Source organism: Rhopalosiphum maidis, chromosome 3 (genome assembly GCF_003676215.2).
Source record: "Rhopalosiphum maidis isolate BTI-1 chromosome 3, ASM367621v3, whole genome shotgun sequence".
Taxonomy (NCBI): Eukaryota; Metazoa; Arthropoda; class Insecta; order Hemiptera; family Aphididae; genus Rhopalosiphum; species Rhopalosiphum maidis.
This window is the reverse complement of record NC_040879.1, coordinates 38,233,070-38,258,714: the sequence shown is the minus strand read 5'-3', so window position 1 is coordinate 38,258,714 and position 25,645 is coordinate 38,233,070. Positions and strand designations below refer to the sequence as shown.

Genomic DNA, 25,645 nt, shown 5'->3' with positions numbered 1-25,645 from the left:
CTGTTTTATACAATACCATACCATACCGTTTTCATGTAATTTATAGTTTAAAACGAAAACGGTTACAACACAATATTTGAATACATATTATTATTATTATTATGTTTGAAACGATGTGAATTCAATCGTGCTGACTATCGTACAATATAATATATCGAAGGTGCGGTTCGTGTGTGACAGCTGGTAGGTATAATATAAAAACATATTTATCGTACTAATAAAACTTAAGAGAGTTCATAAATAATCAAAAATACGTATTACTCGGGTTCAACCACTCGGGTGTTATTAAACGTTCTATTCATACAACATAATGACATCCTATACGAAATATATATATATATATATATATATATATATATACACGTAGAGTTAGAAACACAAATTGTATGTTTATAAATAAGAATTATTTTATGATTAAATTACAAACAACAATTATATAATAATATTTAATATTTTAAAAACAATTATAGTATTACCATTATAATAATATGTTATTGGATATAATGTCATTGTCTTGATAATATAACACATACATAACGTACGTCACCTTGTTTACTCGAAAAGTGATGATGTGGCAGTGTATAATTTACAAAAGTTTCGTGTGTATAAAACTATAATTAAACAATGAAGCTATGACCGATCGTAATCGGCTATAGCTAGATAGATGATAATAAGACAAAACAAAGTGAATACAAATCAATTGAATTTATTAAATGATAACCCGCCCCATTGATACGAACTAATACTAAAATTTTAATAACACGTAATTACCAGCGCCATTAACACAAATTTTCACAATTTAGCTGCGATTAAAAAATATTAAACGTTTGTGGGATGCACATGGTTCATAGAATAAGGTTTAAAATGTAAAATAAGTACTTATCTACCCACGAACTGATGTATAAATATTAAAATAACAACATTTTTTTATATTTTGTATGGACGTTAACGTTAATATTAAATAACGAAGAACGATAGTTTCTAGTTGTCTGAGTTATTATTTCGATATTTACTTTTAAATGACGTTATTTTCATGTAGAACGTCTTTTACTGTAACACAAACATAATACCATTTATATATATATATATATTTATTATGTACGTATGTACTACCCAGGTACACCCTAGCATACACTCTATGGCTATCTTATAACTATCAAACATCGATCTTTTGAAATATATACACATCAATTTCAGAAATTTAATTGAAAAGTTTCTCGTAATGTTTGATTGTATAGATAAACTTTCGTAGGAAAATCGGTTAATATATAGATGAAGGTCGTTTATCAGATATTTCAAACGGACTAAACGGACCGTGTTTTGATACCACTCGAGGGACTCACTCAATCAATTTGAACTTGCTTTTTGTTATACGTAATAAATCATTCGACTAGGAACGCCTAAACTTATTATCTCGAAATTGGATGTTATTTGCAGTATGATTTTATGCTTTACGTTTTACATTTGATGTATAATAAGTTCGACATGACGTGCCGTTGGCGGTGCCGACCTACACATTTTTCAGTTCCTTATTCGGTAAAATTATACTGCTGTGGCAGTCACGTGTCGCCGAGGAGGAGCAAACACAGGTCGTGAGATAACGTCATAACAAACGAAAACCGAATGATTTATACCTGTTTAAATTATTACAACATGTATACCGTGCGTATGGGAAGTACAGTGTGCAAGATTGGGAAATTCAACAAATTTAAATAAACACATCAAAACAATAATATTTTATAGAAATAATACGTATAATACCGTTAGACTAATTGACAGAAAGTCAGACCAAACAGTGATTGAAAACTACCAACAGAAATCGTTCATTATTTTGGTTAACTATTTGAATTAGTTAATTATTTAAGAAAACACCGCACCGACGTCGAATTTAGGTTGTATATGGTAGTGTTGTCGTTTAAATGAATTACTTTGGATAAGATTATAATAGCATTCCATATTTCTATGGACACTTTATACACCGTATTTATAAATATTTAGACAGTCTAGTATTTACAACACGTCATACGAAATGAGTGTTATAAATCATATATAAAAACAATAAGTTTTACAAAGAAAAATGTATTTTGAACCTATTGGATTCGTGTTGTGGAAAAAAATGTCTCGACGCGACTACTACGATAAACTATTTAATTGATCAGTTGCTGCATATTGTCACGGAAAAACTTTATTCGTCGGGTTAGATGAAACTAAAAAAAAAAAAATTGGTAACTCGTTATGTGACATAATAATAATATATAAAACTACCTTCTTAAATTAAACTTTTTTAACTCGTTATTATTTCCAACTTTGCCGCTGCTAATAATATTTATATAATAATATTTTATTTCAGTGAATATGACATAGCGCATATAAAGTGATACATTATGATAATAACGTAAATAACAAGTTGCGCTATACACGCAAAAGGCAAAAGACTAGTCGCGCAAAAAATTAAATAGACTACGACTATATACACTCGCGTAATACTAAATATCTAAGAATGAAATAATACACGAACGGTCGTGATCAGTGGTGTAGTTAGAGGGGGGCAAAGGGGGTGCTTGTCCATCCAACCCCCTTTTGAAAATTAACTTTTAAACAGAATTTGGTAATTTAAAAAACTGTATATTGAAGTTGTATAATAAGTTTTATAGTATTAAGTTCTATATTGTATCATTTATTTTATTATTTACATTTACTGAAATTAATTACTAATTACTACCTATATACTTGTGTATTTGACTTAATATAATCCATGATTATTATGAACAATTTTGAAATGTTGTCCCTCCCCAACTAAAATTCCTAGCTACGCCACCGGTCGTGATAACGGTTCAAAAGTAGATCAAAAAGGACTTACATGGGGTCGTTCTGCACACATACACACACACACAAGCGATAATAACATGGCCTCGGGGCCGTGTGCGGAAAACCGATTGCGAACTAAACGAATTCTATATCGTTACTATATTATGATATTAATATTGCGTGTAATGCGCGTATGTGTTGCAGTTGTACAGTCTGCGGAGCCTGATGCAGGGCAGCAAGAAGAACCAAGGCATGGCGCCGCTGGGCAACAATTTCCGACCGCCTCAACCGCTGCACAATCGACTGGTGCGCACCAATATCGATTTCAACCTTAGAAAGGTATATATATATATATATATATATATACGTCATAATATATTATTCGTACCATTTGTATATGATAACGTTTTACTGATATACTGAATACGCACACGCGGACGGGCAGGCGAGTGGTGATGGAAGCACTGCGGCGAGCAGTGCTCGAATTAGAGGTGTGACGCGGAAGACGAGAAGCGCCTATCCGTTTTCTATAAAAACTATTTTGTACCGTACCCCGCGTTTCTAATTATATTATAACACTATGATATCGGGATCCTACTCGAATACGCTCGATTGGTGCCTACGTCATACGCCTTATCAAATTTTATAAATTTTATCAATTGGATCGTTTTGGATCCAAACAAACTAAAATGCTTAATTAAAATGCAAGTCCGTAGCCTTTTTTTTCTGGGGGGGGGGGTAGGATTAGAGTATATATTATTTCAAAGAAAAATATTCAAGAGGGGGGGTCTGAACCCTGAACGCCCCCCCCCTGGCCACGCCCTTGTTAAAATGTATACAAATAAATTATTAAATTAATTTTGTTTGTTAAAATAATTTAAAACAATTTAGAGTATTTTTTTTTTTTTTTTTTTGTGAATAGATCTAATAGATTAGATAGCTGTTTTAAAACGCTATGACTTAAGAACGTATTTTATTTTATATACATTTCAAATGTGTATTTTGTTTTGTTTGGATCCAACATGAAATGTTGATAAGGATTAGTTTTTAGTTGTCCTCCTTTCGTGTAATATTTTGTTTTACAATTGTTCGAGTGCTGGACTCAAATGGACCTTAATCGATACACCACAAATTATAAACACGAATGCAACAATTTTAAACCGAGTAAAAAATATTTCCACGACAGCGATCTCTGTGTCGACTGAAGACAGCATTTTGATTGTGTTCCACATGTTTGGGTTATTCAAACCACACACAATATATAAGGCGCACGCAAACTTTCGTAGTCAATTTCCAACGCCGTGTATATCGTATAATACGATGGCACATTCCTTAAATATATAATTACCATCGCACGATATTATTATTATTATTATTATTACTACTACTACACATTACGCTCGCCGAGTTTTTCTCTGTAATTTTCCGCACGATGCACATTTTAGTCCGATCTGTTTTTCGATATTACGACGATCGTGCGCGTGTATACGTTATATTATTAATATATTATTAAAGCGTATAATCTTCGGAGTAAGGATTTTAGCGAGCAACGTTATAATATTATTTCGTATTATATAATTTATTTTCCGGCGAACACTTAGCCTACAATTTACGTCGAACAATTTGTTAGTGCACCGTATAATGTTTCCCATTTTTATTCTTATTTTTCCCCGCGTAATTGCTCAGACAGAGATTTTTTTTTGTTATTAATAAGGTCGTTCACGTCATCGTGACCATAAATATTATAATACACTCTACGAATTTGACAGCGATCGCCTGATAAAAATATGACAATTGATATCTTTCGTTTATTGCAACTCAGTCGCTTCTCCATTCGCATATACATACACGGTAAAACCATCCCTAACGAAAGCCTCTAAATAACGGACGCGACCAAAAAGCGGTTTATTTTGGGGAAAGAGAGGGGAAGTTACACAGTTTTTGTGAAGTAAACCCACTGGATGTCAGGCACATTTTCGACGACCGAGATTGTCCGGAATTTAGAGGTCTCACTGTAATTTATATTAATGTATTATTACCTATATCACCTTTACGCTGTTTTTCCAGTTCATCGACCCCTACTCGGAGAGTCGTTTTTATTTATATACCGTTAGAATTATTGTAAGACATTTCCCCGACAGGTAGGATGGTACTATGTAATATAGTATTCTGACGTCGACTGCGTCGTCGCCGACCGAATAAAAACCATTTCGTCTGCGGTTTGCTATGACGTTAATGGACTGCGCTCATGTTTTATTATTTTGTTTTTTTTTTTTTCATTCACTCATTTATTATTATTTTTATTTTTACATTACAGGACGATGAGAAATACTGCCCAAGCATGCACAAAGACGTATACTACAAGGGTAAGTGTATTAATTGCCGGTTATCCGTTTGTCACGATTTATTTATTCGTTTAACGGCCCGGCGGACGAATATAGTGCGCGAGTCCTTTTTATTATAATATTATACGTTTATTCGTACTACTATTATACCAGTCTACTGCAATTATATAATAATATGTATAAGTATATTATACCTACAACGCGCATTACCGACGCCGCCCGCATGCACTTCCGACCATCCGGCCGGCGATATTCACATATATATATATATAAATAAGGTCACGTGTACATAATTTATCAAACCCTCCTCTATTTTTGTTTGCCACGAATTTCGGTCTCGCACATCCCCTCGATATATACGGCGTTTTGTTTTGTTTCAGCCAACGACTGGAAACCGCACTAATAACGTACCTGCGTAAACAGCACGACGCCGCCGTCGTCGTCGTCCGTCGAAACAACAACACCCTTCGTCGAACGACCCGAGCGACATTCCAGTATACATACTATGATATAATATTACTGTGTAAAATAAATTATTTAATTAAGTATAAAAATAACTGAGAAAAAAAAACGAATGACTCGCCGAGTTTCGGTGAAAAAAACTATAAAAAATAACCGACTCTAAGACTCCCCGAGGACTCTCGCACTTAGCATTCTCTTTCTTTCTCTCTCACACTAATATATTTCTCTCTCTCTCTATCTCTCCGACTCCCCGAACAGATTAATTTAGCTCGTGTCTCATTCCGGTATAGTCACACCACCGCACGATAATAATGTTATCCGTTCCGTCTTCAGTTCGTTTTCGTTTCGGCGACAGTCATGATAACTAATAATAACCGTATGAAATTTATGATAGCGTATTATAATGTTTTATTATAAAGGGAAAAAATCCCGAACTGCAATGCTTGAAAATCAGTACCACAAACATTTCGTCTGCGTTCTACCGGATCGTGCGAGAGCGGATGAGGTACCTTAGGGTCGGATTTTTTTTTTTGTTGCGTTTTTCCTATTTTTTTTTTTTTTCAGGGATAATAGTTGTATTAATAATATATACATATATATGTCTTCGGCTCGATATCGGGAGGTTCTTGGAAACAGAATCTTTCGCAATACGCGCGTTCCAATAACTATAATGTTATGGGAGTAAAACAAACGCACGCGAAAACCCTCGAACGAAACAATATACGTAGTGTAGCCAATAAAATATATAGTACCCACCTACTCTATGCATACACGCCGACGACTTACATAAAAATCGCTCTCAGTTTTTCTGACTTTTATAGATTTTGCATTAGGACACGTTGTGTTTATGGCACATGAAATGTTTTCCCGTATAATGTCGTTCGAAATATGTATTCGTCATTACGCGGAATTTCTCGCTCGAATCGTGTTTTTTACACTAATCTCGGACGTCCAAGCATAATACAAATCACACGTTGTATACGCAAAACGTTTACGTTTACCTTTTTTAAATATTTTTGTTTATTATTATTATTATTATTATTATTACTACTACTACTCAAACGGCGCTGCACAGTTTTTCGCAAAAAACATGTTATTACGTGTCGGGTATAAACTAAGCGTTTCAATTTTTAACTCGTACGTTTATTAATCAATAATTATTACAATATTATATCAGTAGATGGATTTATTTTTTCAAAAAATATCGAACGCTTGTTTTGAAAAATCACGTTAATCTTACAATCCGCGCGACTTAATATATAATATTATTTTAGTAAAATTATATAACATAATATTATTACAATATCGTATATTCGTAAAACTATTTAGATAATAAATAATCTCACACGTCACAGTATAACGGTATGTGTTCATTATAATCATGTTCATAGTTGCTGTTCTCGACGTACGTACATATTGTACATATTTAATAACAGTAACATAAAAAAAAATTCCAACGGACTTGAACCAACTTCTATATTCTAACTCATTTACGGATTTCTACGATATTTTAGAGCCTGTTGATATCGAGCTGATTTTGCACTGCGTTTAAAAAAAAAAACATAATCATCTCATACATTACACATATCTCCATGATTGTAATAATTTATATTCATGTAAACAGTTTCAGAGCACTCTTAATTTTGACTGAAATTCAATTGAAACATAATGTTATTTTGCTAGCGTCTTAATTTTATTGTAATATTGTAATAATACAAAAGTTCATGCATATACAATATGCATATATTATAATATGGATGTCTGTAGTGTGTCAAGGTTCCTACAATACGTTGTTATCATTATTAGTGTATTAATAAACCTTTGACTAAGTGTTTTTGATTTTTTTTGTTTGAATTCTATTAATTTATTTGTCCTTGTCTATATATGAATCCCTACGAATAATTACTGTGTATAAATTACTGACAAAATTCAAAAATGCAACTCCCGTAAATAGATAACATAAACGCGATTTCACGTTTAAAGTGCAATAGTGGATTCTATTATTATTTATCAAGTATTGACTACAAAAAGAATATTTTAATTTTAACTATATAGGAAATAAGTACGCAAATACATGCATTTTCAATAATATTTTAGTATTGCATAAGTTAAAAATGCATTTACTATATTAAACATCCAACTAATGTGTAAAATATATTTGATATAAACACAGATTTATAAATACAAATATATACGTTATGATGGAATTAAGTCAAATTGATAGATTATAATATTGTATTATTAAAATATTGTTACAATTTTTTTTCTATATTCTATCTATTCTTATATGATAAGTTAATGATGAGATTTGTTGTGAAAAGCACATCTAAACAAAAAATTTAAATATTTTTAAAATATCATTTATAACTATATAATCAAATGCCCAATATAAAATAATTATTTGTCACAAATCCACACAAATAATATAGCAGCTAAAATTCACAATGTTTATGGCTCTAAAAAAAGGAACATAATGTTAAAAGACAACACGATTTTAAACTAATAGTATGTGTGTTCAATTGTTTTAAACAACAATTGTTCGAAACATGTTTTTTTGAAATGTAGGCAATTTTGTATGGTAAAATATGTTTGAAAAATACAAGAAGGAGAAACATAAAAAATATACATTGAACAAATAGAAAAAATACGCGTTCAGTAAATAAGTCTTGGGTGCATGACAGATAAAATATTCACGCGGAGAGCGAAAAATCCGGTGTGAATGAATGGGAAACATTTGACATAAAAATGTAAAGGTGTCGGGCGGAGAAAAAAAACGAAAGAATTCTAGTTTATCTGTGATAACAAATCATAACGAGAAGGCTGGTATAAAACAAGATTTCAACTACTTGGGATTTCTTTAAGTTCTACCTGAGAATTACGCAAACATAAATCGTTGCGGAAACAGATTTTTTTCCCCTGTCATTTCTCAGGCGCAGAATAGGATCATTCAATTTATACGTATAGCTTTAAACAACTTACTTGTGTTTGTTTACAGGGCGTTATTTTTATTTTTATTTCTTGTTGGTCTGGGAAAAACCTGTAGGTACCCATATTGAAAATTGGTACAATATGTACAATATACAAATTTAATACACCGCAGAATCACAATTATCAACCTAACCGACGTAATAACAGGTAAGAATAATTTCGTTTACCCAACATTGTGCTCAGCTTTGGATAAAACGAGTTAACAGAATGTTTTCATCAATTAACAAATCCAAATGTATAAATAGACATAAATGTTTAAAAGGGAATAAATCGATGGTCTTATTTATTTTTAAAATTAAATTAATTTTACACTACGATTATTCGATCTACCTATTCAATACCATCAAACCGTTAACATGACACTATAATACGTGCCCTACAATTAACCAACTCTAAAAAAAAACTCATCTGCATCGATAAGATTATTTAGAAGACCATTCGACATGATCATAATGTTTTCTATTATTGTCCAATTTAAAGAAAAAACCTTTTCAAAGAACAGATCATAAAAATAATAGCAACGCGTACGTTATATAAACATAATCTGCGAAAATTGTGAGCACATGCTATTTTGTATCACTTATTAAACTATAATTAATTTAATATAACTATTCATTGCTTCAAATTTTAAATTATTATGACCTTGAAAATACTATCTTTATATTTTTATATAATGACTAATTTTGCATTAAAATATGTGTATTTTAATGGGTACATTAAACGTTTTGCTCATTATATTATTTTGAATAGTGTTAACATTTTATATTTTTTATTTATTTTAAAATATTTATTCAACAAAAAGTTAAGGAGATTTAACAATATGCAGAGATCTGTTTTTAATTAATTATTTAAGAAGTTAAAGGGTTTCACTACTTAACCTATATTTTTAGCCACAAAAAAAATGAATTCAAGTTATTCCACTGGACGCATCACTATTGCCTATCTAATGCGCCGTCCGTCACACACTAATAAAATATTGTTATTTTTTCGATTCATTATTTCAACATATTTCATAAACATACATCACGGATTCATAAAATTAAATAAATTAATAAAGAGTTAGGCAATATGAAAATAAAAAAAACGTTATATTATTATTTTTTTTTAATTTGTCATACTAAATATTGTAAATAAACTATAATCGATCTATTACATAAAATTAAAATAGAATTTTAATTCGTTAATAATAAACTCAAACCAATAACTCAAGAATAAAATTATGTTAATAATAATACATTTATTATAATATCTAGTTAAATAACTCATCGTATCTTTCTTAACAATATTAATAATAAATGTTGAAAAAAATTAAATTCGTTGTTGTGGGTACGTGGGTAATTTTGAATTAAATTGTGTCAAAACTAGAAACAAACTATATCGATCATTTTATATCGTAAAATAGTTTTCGAAATAAAATTCGAACTAACGAGTCTTATTATTGTAAGGTTTAATAGTAAATCTATGGGTTGAAGTTTACGAGGTTTAACACACTCGCCACATTCCTATACAATACTTTTTAATTCGTTAAAATTTTTATAATATTGTTTTCAATATAACCTAACTTAACTTGTTCTTTTTTTTATTATAATTTATTTTATCAAATCATCATACAATTACCACAATATACAAACACCAAACACAATGTATGATTATCAATTTCTTTTAAGCTAATATATTTATATAATTTATTTGTCGATATGATATGCATGTTAAAATTAAATTTATAAGGCATGTCAATTGAAAAATGCATACAAATACAGAGTTTATGTTTCAGCAAAATATGGATGGTTGTAGCAAACAACTATGACACGTGTAAACGCGTTAGATTCAAACTGGTCACCCAAATTGTATTTGCTCAGAAGTAATGTAACCATTGCGCGTTTGACACAAATATGAAGGAACACATTCATCGTTCAGAATTTAAATTTGAAAATTTGTTGCCATTACAGGTTAAAAGGTTAAACAATTTGAAAAAAAAATGTACATATTCGGATATTCGTATTTACATACAAACATAAATAATAAATATATTATTAATTATTATTTTATATCAGTTCAGCGTCAAACATAATAATATTTCGATTAAGTGGAATATTCAAAACCAATATGAAATATAAAAGGACTTTTTATAATGTAAAAAGCGTAACAAACAATGTTTGCTCTATCCAATTTGACATTTGTTGAGTTTAAAATAATAATTATAGAAATTTCAACAATATAACTTTAATGCTCCTCGATAAATACATGTAATTAACCAATAGCAACTATAGCGCACAACTTTAAATTGAGAATATTTCTCTAAACTGATTTATCAATCACTATTATACGAGAAATGTAACCATGTAGGTAACTGAAACCGACAGAATTTTCATTTTTTTAATAATAAAAGTAGTTATAAATCCATCAAACCTTTGGCTGCTTTAACAATATTGTTAGTCAACCTAAACCAATCATTTTGAATAGTTACTGTCTACAAACTCGTAGCACGATTGTATTAAACTAATATAAAAAGTAATATATTATTATATAATTGGTACAGATTTTTTCACCGAGAATTGGTTCACCTCCAATTTTATCCCTTAATAATGCATTCATTCAAAGTACTATTTTTGGTATCCAAATAAAATTATATTAACTAGATTTTAGTCTTTGAGTTATTTTAATTTGGACATTTTTTTAGGATCTATGAGACTATTAGAGTATGCATTAGATTTAAAATATATAAAATAGAGTGAATAATTATTAAAATTATAGTAAATAATATTAATTAATTAGCATTGTATTATTTTTAAAAACTATCAAAATATAATAAATACTAGACTACATTTAATATTACATCTATTTTATATTTTATGTAAAACTATTATACGTATTATTATTAGTAGCCATATTATATAATATACATATTAATAATTCAGAAACTACTTGATTGAATATTAATAATTACTCAGTACGTCAATATTTTCAAAAAAAATTGTTCACTTAACATTTTACAATATAAAAGAATAGTTATCAATAGAAATAAAAGATTTTGAATCACCACAAAACATTTCTCAAATAATATAAGAAAATCAAAGTATTTTAAAATATAGTCTTTAATTGGAGGTATATCCAAAGAATAACTAATTTTAAAATTCTTAAGTATATTAGTTAACACATATCTATTATTTTTATTAAAACTTAAATTGTGAACATATATTTATAGATAATATTCTAATATATATTATTTTGTATTAATTGCATTCCATAAAAGTAAGTGGTTGTGAATTATTTGTTTATATCATTAACGTGGTAAAGGTTAGTTAATCACACGACCGTTGTTAGTAGACCAATGATGTGGTACTTCAGTTATTATAGTCAACCTTTTTCAAATTTCAAAAAAGTGTAAATTAATGGGTTATTTTAAAGGTATTTTTTTAGTAGATTTTAGTCTCTCTCTTTTAAAAAATTGTATTTTCCACCACTGTCTTTAATCGTATTTAAAAATCAGAATTTTAATAAAAAAAATACACTGTTTAAAGATAAAACGGCAGTGAGTATGTTTTGTAAATTGTCTCGTCTCTTGTAGAATTCCGAAGACAGACAATTGGATTCCAATCGAAAATTATAAATCGATAGTTGTAAACAAACGTAGCATAATACATTCAGTAATACATTCGTTATGGCAGAACAATGTAATGATAATAACAATAGGTGACCGTTTTCCGATTGCACAAACCAAATCGAATAATAATATACTAACTATTATTAAGTATGTCAAAGAGCGGCGTTCGCTTCAATTTACATAACAATCACAAGTATAGGACAGAAACAAAGCAAACGGTTTCACTTTATTCGTTTTAAAATATAAATATAAATAATAATAAATTATTCACCATCTCTACTTAAAAATATATATATTTATCGCATATTATCTCGATGTATACAACACTCGTGAAAATCTACAACTATTAATGTGCCATAATGTTGTACACTGCTGTTTAACCGCTTAACGTCCCGTAGACCAATATTGTTTTGCGGTCGTGCGCGTAAATAGAAAGCCTGTGTGAAACGATCGCACGGGGTGGATTTGAATTTTTTAACAATTCCTTTTTTTTTATTTTTTTATATAAATGATATATTATATAAAAACCGAACTTATTTTAAGTCTATATGCCAACGCGTGGAATATATTATAATCTGCATTTTTACGTTCCGACCACATAATAATATAATATAGTGGTCTGGAATAAAATTGTAAGCAGACAAAAGTCAATATGTTGAAAGGCCGTAGAAAATGTATACAATATATCTATAGGTATAACACAGTATCACTGTAACTCCGTGCGCAACGCGGCGAGTATTTTCATTTACGACGTTCCTTCACCTAAAACGTAAGTGGTGCTCGTTTTGTACACAACGTGTCTGTATGATAATATACGGTTCCGGACAAAACACGTGGAACACAAAATATCGGACACATTGAGTCTGATTAAATATTCGTTGTTCCCTTTCAAATATTTCCACGGTATAATATTTCCGAGTTATCAAAACGACAATAACCGTAGAGTCATGGTGATGCGCTTTATTGGAATAACGTATCAGGTTAGTTTTATAATGGATAGCGTCGCCAGTCGTTAAAATTACAAAATTCAACAGATTTATTTTATAACTTTTCGTTTATTTAAAAAAAAAACCCCAATTTGTTCATATTTTGTTTTTAACTTTGACGCTTATTAAAGTGTATTATAAAGTATAAGCTATGCAACACGATTATTAATACGTATTTCTTTCAGTTTATGGTTTTACGAACGTGAGAAACTACATATTTTGGTTATTATTTAAAAAAAAAAAAAGAAACTTCTAACTTGACAATTTAAAATTTCTCCATAATATTTTGTAGTTACAAATTAATTAATTAGTTTTATAGACATATTAAGTTAATATTTTTCCTATTATAAAACCTATAAATTGTACTTTAAATCTTATATTTTGTTTTGAACAAATGTTTTTTTTATAAGACTGCCAAATATTTGAACCCACTTATACTGGATTTCAATGAGGATAAAAATAAAGTAGGTATATAAACAGTACTATACCAATTTCGTTAAACAATATTACCAATAAATATTAATTTCAAATCTCACATTAATAACAATGACCCAGATCGACATCGGTGTTAAGATCTCTTACAAATCAACTAACTAAAAATTAACCTAAATAGTATATGACTACAGTTAGTAAGGTTTTATCATTGGATATTTTTTTACCTGTATATTTGTTTTCTTTCTATCAAATTATACTCTTATATGTATTATTTTTACAGTATATTTTTTTTTTTTTTTTTAACAAGATATAAAACATTTAATTTAAGAATATAAATTTTAACTTTAAACTCAACTTATAAATATAATTATTCTATATCAACTCAACGAGTTAAAAAATAATTTAACTTACCCAGTGTTTAATTGCTTTAAAATTCTACATAAGTCATAATAAACTTCATCACATAAAATTAATTTATATTTACTATAACCGATCACATACTAATAGAAAAATAAGCTACACATTCAATCATAAACTCCGTGTGTACAATAAAAATATGATATAAAAACGTTTTTCATTATATGCATTAAAATTTAAAATTCAAAATCTAGTAAAATATTACTAAAACAGCATTTGTAACAAATTTATGTATTTACATTTCGAAACCCAATACAATGTAATATTCAAATATTATTGTGTTTTTATGTATTACGAGAAATTCGATTCTTCTGAGCCAGGAAAGTCTACTACTGCGTGATGACGACAACCACAAAAGTATAATAGTAATACAATACAATAATGTCCTATGCTTTTCTATTTTAAATTGATTTTGATAAAACACAAAATTTTAATCACAATTCACGCCATTGTATAATTATTGTATCTAAATCAAGGATGGACGAGTGATACAGCAAATGCTGTTTAGGATATTATTATATATATATAGACAAATTTTATTCAATACCATTTTTGGACCAGCATATTTTCAAAACCAGAACCACTTTTAAAAAATCACCAAGAACAAAATTTTTGTTGAGTTCACCCTTGATCCGAATTTACCATATTGTTTGAATATGATAACATGGCTGAAAAATCATTAAATTAAAATAATCCGTAAACTTGAATAGTATTTTCCAACGTTTTTTAAACGTTTTTTTTTCCAAATACCTAAATACCTAAATACTAAATAGAAAAACTTCTTACAGATTCCTCGTAAAAAAAAAAAGTAATTGATAATAATTGTTACCTATGGTATTTCTATAAATGTACAAACGTATTTATTTTTGTTAATTTAAAATCTCTACAAAAATCGTATCAAAAGTGAAATGTGTGGTGGTATTAATATTAATTACTAGATATTAAAGAAAAACACGATATTACACGTTGATTCGTTCTATAAATATCCCAGTCGCTTGTGTATCAACTCTCGTAATATTAAGTATTTTGTCTTTTCAAATTTCGCAGTTCAGTTAATTTTTCAGTGAACACAGAAATTTCGGCATTATATAACGGTATTTTTTTTTTTTATATATATATAAATAAACAAGTGAAAAAAGAAATAAAAATAACATTTAACAAAAACCATTTGTTACTATATGAACCGATTTAGACATAAGAATAATGTAGGTACCTACGTGTATTATGGATTCATATCTATATTTTGAATTGATCTGCGACAGTGGGACGGTAACGGCGTCGTCTGATTGTCGTCACCGGTTACCCCTCTCCCCGCGCACAACGCAGAAAAACACAACGACAACCACGACTTGGCATAATATTATGCCTCAGATGAGCAATGATCGGATGGAGAGGGATGCACAATGTTACGCAAACCCGACTAGCACGTTCAACCCCGAATATCTGATCCGCCCGTCGGACACCCACTCCTTTACCTCCGACCACCGCCGGCGTTTTCCGAATCACCGCGTTCTTTCGGCGCGAGTGATCGACATCCCACCCCTCTGCGTCACCCCGCCATACCTCTAACTTATATTTATATATATATATGTATATATTATGTGCATACACAGAGTTTACCGCGTTTACTTCTGAATTCTGCGCGCGCTGCCGAATGTCACGTGACAAATGTTCGAGATCACGCGTGATTTATTTGAAAAAAAAATGTTTATACTTTGCGATTCTCCGTCGTTGTCTACGTGTATTAACCTGGCCTAAATTCGATGCCGAATAATAATATTATTACTGAAAAACAACGAGCGAAAATTACCGTTTGACAGATCTTACAGACAAAGTAAATCACATAATATTATTGTCCTGCTAATCGTTATAACCTAACTTACCTATTTCAGCTTATATTAATGCTTCTTATGTGTCGTTTACGTAGGCTGATCTTTATGAAGTTAATTTCCATGTTCAAATCAAATCGAAAAACTAAATATCTAAAACAAGACGAAATTCTGAAAAATCTGATAATATGCTACCCTTTGAAAGAGGTTGCCTAAAATGGCGTGTATATTCTTTTTTTTTTTTGCGAGAAAGGGTGTAATCAGAGCCGTAGGGCTTGACAAAACTGACCCAGGCCAGGGAACAATATCTAGAATAAAATATACCATACATTGATATATTATACCAATTATTAATAACATAAATTTTATTTAGAATATGTGAAAAATAATTATACTAGAATAGCTACGCTATAGTACTTTATTATGGCGTATTGTGTACAAAAATATTACAATTTACAAGTGTTTACAAAATATTATATCATATTATACAACATAGAGACACCGAGTGCCCGAGTGATGTTTTAAGAACTGTATTATTGCCAATAATTTGTTTTTATTTTTATTTTATAGAAGCTTAAATTGCTGTTTATACCACCACCCTACCTTGGCACGCATGACAATTGTTAACATAATGATTTTCAAAATCGATTATTATTATTAACTCATAGCTACATGTTTAGTTTAAAATTAGGATTCTAAATGTTTTATTTTTATATTTTAAAGACCTTCATCAATTTTTTCATATTTATGGGTGGTAGATAACTACTCTTATTTTAGTATTTAGTATTTTTGTATCAGTCCATGAAAGGAAACACTTGTGAAAGAAGTATTAGTAAACTGAAAATTATTAAGAAGTATCTAAGGTCTACAATAATTGCACAGGAATTATTTGACAAATATGAGTATTATATCGATTGAATGTGAATCGGCTTCAAAAATTAATTTTTAAAATATTATAGATGAATTTGCTATTAAAAAAGCACGAAAAATGAAATTTTTAAGTGTATAAAAGTACAATTAATTTTTAAATTATTATATAAAGTTATAATAAGTTTGGTAGTGTTTTTTTTTTCTTATTAAATATAATAATTATTATAATAGCTAATAAAATAAAATAACGAATGTATAAATCTTTTATATGTGTAAGTACGTGGACGAGAGGGAGGGGGTAAATCATTTTTACAAGAGCGGAAATATGTTAAATGGCTAGGAGCGCAAATGAACATGCTCCGGCTCTGGGTGTAATTATAAACAATTATTTTTTTAGTTTATATAAAATGCTAAGCAATATATTATCATCTGATTTCTATTCACCAATTACACATATACAATATTGTCAATATTTAATTATCTTAAAAATATAAAATAAATAATAAATTACTTTGGCGGTTGAATTTTTACAGCTCCTATCATAAATATGATACTGGTCGATTTTTATTTTAACATAAATCATAAACCGTTAAATTACAGTTATCACTTAAGTCAAGGTTGGATGTCATATTATGTCTTAACCTGGTTAAGACGTCGAATAATTTTGAATTACCGAAAGTGTGTACATTTATTACTAGCATTATTGACTGGTTATAATTTGATGACTTTAATGAGATAAAATATCATATTGATTTATTTGATTGGCTAATTATTATTTTATTTGAAAATTGTATATTAAGGAAACTATATACTAATACTAGTTGTATAACTTGACTTCGCTGGGAGAAAAATTAAAAAATATAAATTACGGTGCTATACATATAGATGTATCTCAGTGTTAGTTTGTTAGTTTATCTCTGTAGTCCCCTAACAAATTGGTGTCAGTGTACCTCATTTGACATTTTGTGAAGTAATTCAACCGAGATGGTCAATTCGTCAGTGGCATATTGGAACATAATATAGTATATTTTCGAGCGTGGTTTAAACCACTTTAAACTTCTGGTATCACCAAAAACAATTTCTAAAATTGTAGTCAAAATTAATGAAGTCATTTTTGTTCGTATAACCTAAAAATATATATTTCAAGACTCATATATATTTTTTACGCACAGAAAGATTTTTATAAAGTCTATTTTATTTCTATAACCAAGATTTATAAATACATTAAAAAAATATTGGAGTTTTTTAATCCAAAACCAAATTCTCGAGTGAGCAACCATAATATAGTAACCTTTATGGACTGAAAAACGAAAAAATTCTGTTCTGGTGACAAAAAATATATAATAATATATAACAAACGTACAATCATTTTTACACATACAGAAGAAGAAAATCGTATAAATAAAGATATGACACGTTATCGTACGAAATTAATTTAATTTTAATTTTTTATTGTTGCAGAGCTTTATTACGGACGGTGGTGGTGCTATGATGTTATAGTAAATAAAAATATTAAAAAAATTGTTTTATTAGTGTTAGTAGTATTATATTATTATACTCCTCACTTGTATATTTTTACTTTGGGCATATACATTTTCTTCAATCATTATATTGTATATAATACAAGGAAAAAAAATAATAAAATAACTATAATAAACTGATATATCCGTTTTCCATCGACCGTTTAAACGACAAGCTGTAATAAAATGGAGGGAACCGATAAAAAAAAATTACGACGGCATTATACTACATGGAATGTATACGAGTGTTTTGACCGTATACTACAGTACAGGCAGCTATGATAACGCGATAACTGCACACAAATGGAGTATATTAAATCAATTTCTGGTCTCACGCCCTGGTTGCATCATTGGTCACGTGGTATAGCCGTAATAGATATACATTGTGTAGGCCAATGATTTATTTGATCTCGAGGAACTGTATCAAGTAACGATGATGACAGTGTATTAAACGCGCGTGTGTGTGTGTGTGCTTAATTTATTTCCGGTTAAACTCCCGTCAACCACAATACGCGACCGTTAAAAATTTTGAATTTCAAAGTTTAGCCGCACCAGTCACGTACATCTCGATCAGTGATAAGACTCCGTAGTATTCACGCCGATGTATAATGACGTGTATTCGATAATGGCACTGACCTATAATAGTTACATCGATTGACGCTGTAGCCGACGATCGATTAATCGTCGTCCGGGGCAATGCGAGGATTTGTGTCGCGCACGCCATCACAACGTAATTCGACCGGCGAACTTATAAAAACCGTCTCTTTGGCCCGGATAATGGGGGAGGGGGGGGGCAGTCTTCCTGTCGGAGACTCGGTTGTATTATTACGTGTTTATTCCGCGCCAGACATCGCTCTGCCGCCCTGCAGGGTCTCGCGCGCGGACTATAATCATATATATATATATATATATATATACACGTAAAATAATAGGTGAAATATACGTTTCGACGATGCGGATGTGCTACGGAAAGTATATCATAACACACACACGCTTAGAGTATTAAATTATAGCCGACTCGCACGAGTATATTATATTGTTATTATACGTGCTCGCAGAATGTCGTGTATATATATGTGTGTGTGTGTGTACTATGCGCGCGGTGCGCGTGTGAGTGGGCGCGGGCGGACGCGCATGTTTATATAAAACAACGTCGGTCTGACGTGTATCGCTGTACCTAACAATGGTACGGTTGATTAAACGCGCGCCGCCGGCGATAACGGCCTCGGCGGGCGTCCGCGCGTTCTCGCGGCCGCGTCGCTTTGACGTGACATTCGCAGACCGGAGCCATAAATTTCGCCGAGAAACTATATATATATACACGGGCGAGGGGCGGTATATTCTCACACGGATATCATTATTGTTATATATGTGTGTGTGTGTGTGCGCGCGCGCACGAGTACATAATATATACATACAAGTACATATTATATATATATATATATATAATTATATTGCGTAGGATTCAATCGGGGCCAGTCTCCCGCACGAGAGCTGCTGATGTTTTCTTAAGGTATTCCCGCGCTATAGGTGTGTGCGCAGGCGAATATAACGCATAACATTATTATATTATAATATCTCGTGGCGACCTCGCGCGTGCGCCGTAAGGATGAGATACGCGCGTTTCGCGTCGGCCGTACGCGCGACTGTGTAGAGCAGAGGTGGGCAACTGGCGGCCCGCGATCCTTTTCTATCCGGCCCATGCTGCATTTTAAAATTACATCATACCATCTCAAAGTCAATCGTCTATACTCTACGCAAGTGGTCCTCGATCGTTTTAGTACCACGGCCCGAATTTTTACACCGAAAAATCTTTCGCGACCCACATGATTTCATTTTTCAAAAAGTAGTTATAAAAAACAAAATTTGTATTATATAAATATGTGTGCATTTGCAATACATTATATTTAGTATTTTATAGGTGTACAATCAATTTATTTTTATAAATGTACTTTTAATAATGATTTCTGTTATGGTTAATAACAGCGTTGACATAATAATTCAAAAAATTGTTCGCGACCCACTAAAAATCGACTGACGACCCACACTTTGAGAAACGCTGACTCTACGCTAAATCAAAATTCATGTCCTGAATGACCTTTTTACTCGACACTGTCTATACTCAGGCCCGCTAAATTTTAACTTTTAAAAATTGGCCCTCCAACAACTTTCAGCTGCCCGTCCCCGATGTGGAGAACGAAACGGTCGACGAGCGGGTGAGCGGGGACGATCGGAAAACCGTCTCGGCGGCGGTGCGGGAGACCCGCGGTCGTGCGCGTCTTCGAAGTGGTCGGGCGGCGCGAAGCACAGGCGGCGACAGGCGCGCAGAGCTGCAGCCGTCGGGACGCGCGGGCCGAGGACGGTCGACGGCGCGCGCGGTCTCGCTTTTTCGCCGTAACGACTAGTGATAGCGCACGGGTCCTGTGGGAGAGGCCGACGCGACACGGTCGTCGAGCAGTCCTATATATATATATATATATATATACACCTGTAATACCCATACACGCGTACAAATGGATAACTATATATATAAATATATGTGTGTGTGTGTGTGTGTGCCGTATAATAATAACGTTCGGTGTCGTCGTATATACGCACACCGCTCGTCACACACGCACACATCTATCTGTCTATCTATCTATCTGTGTATATAGTCTCTCTTAAGAAGAACTTATATAACGTTATAGACGGTTTTCACGTCGAGGGCCGCGTTTTATGGACTTTTATTCGATCCCCCTCGGCACCTGCCCGCCCATAAACCCTCCGCGTACGTCGGGACAAATTTTTCATCGCCATAAATAACAATTTAGAAAAAAAAATAAGAAGATAAAATCCTCTACGGCAAAGACATTTATATATATATATATATATGTCGTAGTCGGTCCGGTATATAAACAGATCAGTATTACTTTCCTCGAACAACCCCCCCCCCCCGTCTTCGTTTCCGCACGACGACCGCCGCCATAAGTCAGTTATAAATATAACGCGAACGGCGAGGGTAGCGTTTGAATTTCGTTTAAACGCGCTTACAGCATGTAAGTATAATTTCGTAGGAAAATACTTTTTACTGTGTTTATATGCCTATAATTGCTTAAAGGATGACTTTAACAATTAGGTACTAAAGACCAAGTTTTTGGAAAAAAAAACGCTTTTAAACGATTTCTTTTTTAAATTGAAATAAGCATTCAGATATACCTAGTTCAGTTTATCGGAATAATGAATGTAAGAGATAAACGAAACAAATTTTAGTCCACGACTTCGTAAGTCTAAACGTTTGTAAGTTGACATTAAGAATATAAAACTTAATGAAACAGCTATAATAGTATTATATATATATTTTTTTTTTAAAACGTGTTTTTGTAAAACTTTCAGCAATAACATGCAAAACGTTAATGTAGCCAGTTGAATGAATCACTCCGTATTTTGTACATGATATTTACGTGATGAGCGATAGACTGAGAGGGTTTCCCAACACATTGACACATACGATATTTTATATGTACGAAGATAAACACGCTTAAATAATATATAATATATATATTGCTTAATTTTGTATAAAATACTCGAATAAATATATTCAAAATTCAAATATTTTTCAATACTTTCTCAAAGTATCTATGTTTAAAATCAAACACTTTTTCTTTATAATTTATATTATATTTCTGCTGATTTATTAAGTTTAAATGTATAGTTACTTTATATGTATTGAAAATATTTGAAAGTATCTATTAATTCTTTATTTTTACTTGATATTTAAATGTGTATTTTAAATACTTTTCAAAACAAGTATCTGTATCTGAACTTGAATACATTTAAAAAGTTTATTTCAGAAGATTACTATTATACTGCGCCTAACGTATAATGAAACATAGGACTATTGTAATAGGTACGTATATGATAATACAATGGGACAAACGGTCATCGTCGTCGTAGATTTTATGACGCGAATCTACCGCAACTCGACGGTTAACGTAAGTTCTTATATACTCGCACATAATTTTTCCGACGATGTTCTGCGTGGAGACTGAATTTTGCAAAAGGCTTATCATTATTTATGTTATATTTTTATTTTATACACCATGTTATTGTTTATTACGATAACGTACGATTTAAAACCACAAGGATTTATTATGGTACATGTATTATGTTGTGTCAGATTTTCATACACGACGATATTATATGGGTGTTTACAAGTAGGTTCCGATGAACTTTTCATTTTTATAATAAAATTATGCTAAAATAAACATTTTCAACTGGGTTCGAAAACATAATTATATACTAAACCGATTGCAGTTTCACAGACTAACACATCCCTGTTTAAAATAAGTCTATGCAGAAAATGTAAGCAATGCATACACACATATTCGGTATCAATACTAATAACGATAAGAAAATTATATAACAATAGACTAACCCAATATCAAATAGGAAAGTCATCGGTGTTGATCGAAATAATTTATAATAAAAAATATGTTAATGCGATGGTGACAACAAAGGTACAGTTTTAAGGGATAGTTAATTTAAATTTTGTCATTAATTTTGTTCACCGATTGATTTTTTATTTTCTGCGGTTTGGCTTGACTTTAAGTGTGCTCCTTTGTTTTACACATTATGTTTCACGTTAGATCTCTTTTTCGATTAAGAAAAACAATTTATTCGTGCTAGTTTCTAACTCGAACAGTTGTTCGATGACCGGTACTTACCTAATTTTTATCGGAAACCAATATTTGTTCACTTTATTTTGTGACACTAAGACTAATTCCGTATTTTCTGGTAATAATGTTAGTGAAATCACAGGATCACGTAACCATAGTGTAGCGACGATGGATAAGCTGGGTTCGCTATCCCTAATAACGTGTATCCGTAACTGGAGTTTCGCTTACTCGAATATGTCGAGATCGACCATTAAAAACTAAGACGTAGTCCGTTTGAACAAATCCACTAAAATCTATACCGTTTGAAACATTAGAATAACCGTAACGGAGTGTCGTGTTGTATGTGAATCATAACTTAAGACTGTTAGAAATAAAATACTTACATGAATACGTACATAGGTAATTGAACAATTTGTGTTTGTCACGTCGTTAGTAGGGAGTTAGATTAACGTTGTCTGTTATTTATTTGTTAAAAATTATATGAAAATGCTATATTGTATATGTGCATTATAAAATTATACTGCTTTATTACATGCAGAGTAGTGAGTATATACACAGTGAGTAATTTGGGAACCAATCACTAACTTAATTAACTAATATCTGCTAAAAAAGTCACTAGAAAATGTTTTTTTTAATAATAGTTATTATTTTAACTATAACAATATTTAAAACAATACGAAAAAAAATATTTAAAAATAAAATTTAATCCCAGCACAGTACTGTGAATTGTGAAAAAATAATTCAACAGAAAAAGGGTTAAGATGTGCCTAAAATAAAATATAACATATTCAATTCAAAGAAAAAATTTTACGTTCTTGGCCCACCGAGAATTTTTTCATTTGTTTACGGCCCTCGGTAAAAAAAAGGTAGGTCACCACTGTCTTATAATAATAGTACTACATAGTACATATTTATGTTGCGTGTCAATGACAATCACACCATCAAAGTACACATCGAAATTATTGTATTATGAAAAGACTATTATAGTACATACTTTGTCATTCAATACTTTTTATTTAACTGTTATAATATTCTTTTAAATAATTATAACTTATATGGTTTGAAAATGTAAAACTAACTATGAATAATTGTGTAGGTATTGGTCATTTTCCGTTTCAAACGCTATGGAGAGTTACTATTATAGTCGCGGGAAACCTTAACAATTATCATAAGTCTGATTTAAAATAAGTAATAAGTACAAGATAAAATTATACAAAAATCTCGTTCCTAGTTTATGGTAATATAATACTTTCAATCACGAGAATACAAAATCAGCAAATCAAAACAAAAACTAAAAAAATATTATATTACAATAAATATTAGTAATTTTACCAAAGTGTTAACCCGAGATTATATAGTCTTTCTTCGTTTTTTTTTTTTTTTTTAACAATATTCGACTCGTGGTTGTGTAGCAAAACTGTATTGCATTTAAATAATATATAAACAATGTAAACAATTTTTATCTAGTTACGTTTAAAATTTAAATAAAAATAAAAACCTTATTATATTTGTATAGTATAGGTACATGAGTAATTAATTGTATAAATAAATATTTCATCTCCAGAATACAACCAAAGTTCGAATTTTGAGCAAAAACTATTTCAACTTTAGTTGTTAAAAGTTTTTTGAAATTATTTGAATATTTGTTTACATTTGAAGGGTCTTTGAAGTTATTCCGTATTTTCAACTTTACCACAGTTAATATAGAATAATCCATAGTAAATATTTAAATAGTTATCTACCAATAAATTATACTCATCGATGGAAATTTCATACCGTAACTTATTAGTTAGGTTAGGTAAAAATATTTCATAATTTAGTTTTTTTTTTTTTGTTTTTATAAAGTACGTAATAATACCGTAACCTTCAATTAACATTATTTTTCTAAATTATGTAACTATTGTTGATGTAATGTATAATATGTAAGCTTCTAAATTCTAAATTTATATGGATATATGATATGAGTATAAATATGTATGCTTAATCTATCCATAATTTTTTTATAGGGATATCGTGCTCTACGTTGTACATAAAATGAGCGAGTATTATTATATCGACTATTATATTCTTTAAAAATAATTTTAATAAATATATTATTGAAAATATTATTTTTGTTAAATTGTTATTCATAAATAATTAAATATTAAAACTTTAAAAAACTACTCATTTGAATTTTGATTTTTAAAAAAAAAACTATCCGCTAAATAATTTACTAGTTCTTACTAATTCTCAATTGAAAATCAGAAGTTTATATCTCAACAAGAACCCACTTAAATAATACAAATAAATTTAAAAAAATTTAATATATGGTCTTTAAGAATGTTTAAAAATTCCAAAAAACAGATTTCGAATAACTATATAATTAGTTTTAAAAAAAAAAGAAAAAGAGTGAATCATACTTGGTGGATCACATGTAGGTGTATACCAATTTCCTAAAATTTTTAAAAGGATATTTTATTTTGGTTTTTACTTTTATTATATTTTTCATAAAAGTATTCTAATTAGTAATGTATTACTACAGCAAAAACATATAGTTTTTACATTGATTTTATAACATATTTAAACAAAGATTCACAACAAATAAGAATGATATGACCTCAAGTACATCAAAATAAAAATAAAACATAATAATATATGTAAACGCTAAATAAGCAACATTTTTTATTTACATTTTAAATATTGTATTACACGACGCAATGAAATATTGTGTTTCTGCAGTTTTATTC

At 30.3% G+C, this 25,645-nt stretch overlaps 1 protein-coding gene across 2 annotated transcripts in view; it reads left to right on the top strand.

The window, feature by feature from the left end:
- LOC113556124 (carbonic anhydrase-related protein 10) overlaps positions 1-7,176 on the top strand; it is a 203,089-nt gene extending 195,913 nt beyond the window's left edge. For both annotated transcript variants that reach the window (XM_026960891.1, XM_026960890.1), the window contains exons 9-11: positions 3,013-3,147; positions 5,126-5,174; positions 5,534-7,176. In XM_026960891.1, the coding sequence (XP_026816692.1) occupies positions 3,013-3,147; positions 5,126-5,174; positions 5,534-5,556 (207 nt within the window). In that variant the 3' untranslated portion in view covers positions 5,557-7,176. The remainder of the gene's footprint in view (positions 1-3,012; positions 3,148-5,125; positions 5,175-5,533) is intronic.
- Positions 7,177-25,645: the final 18,469 nt, after the last annotated feature.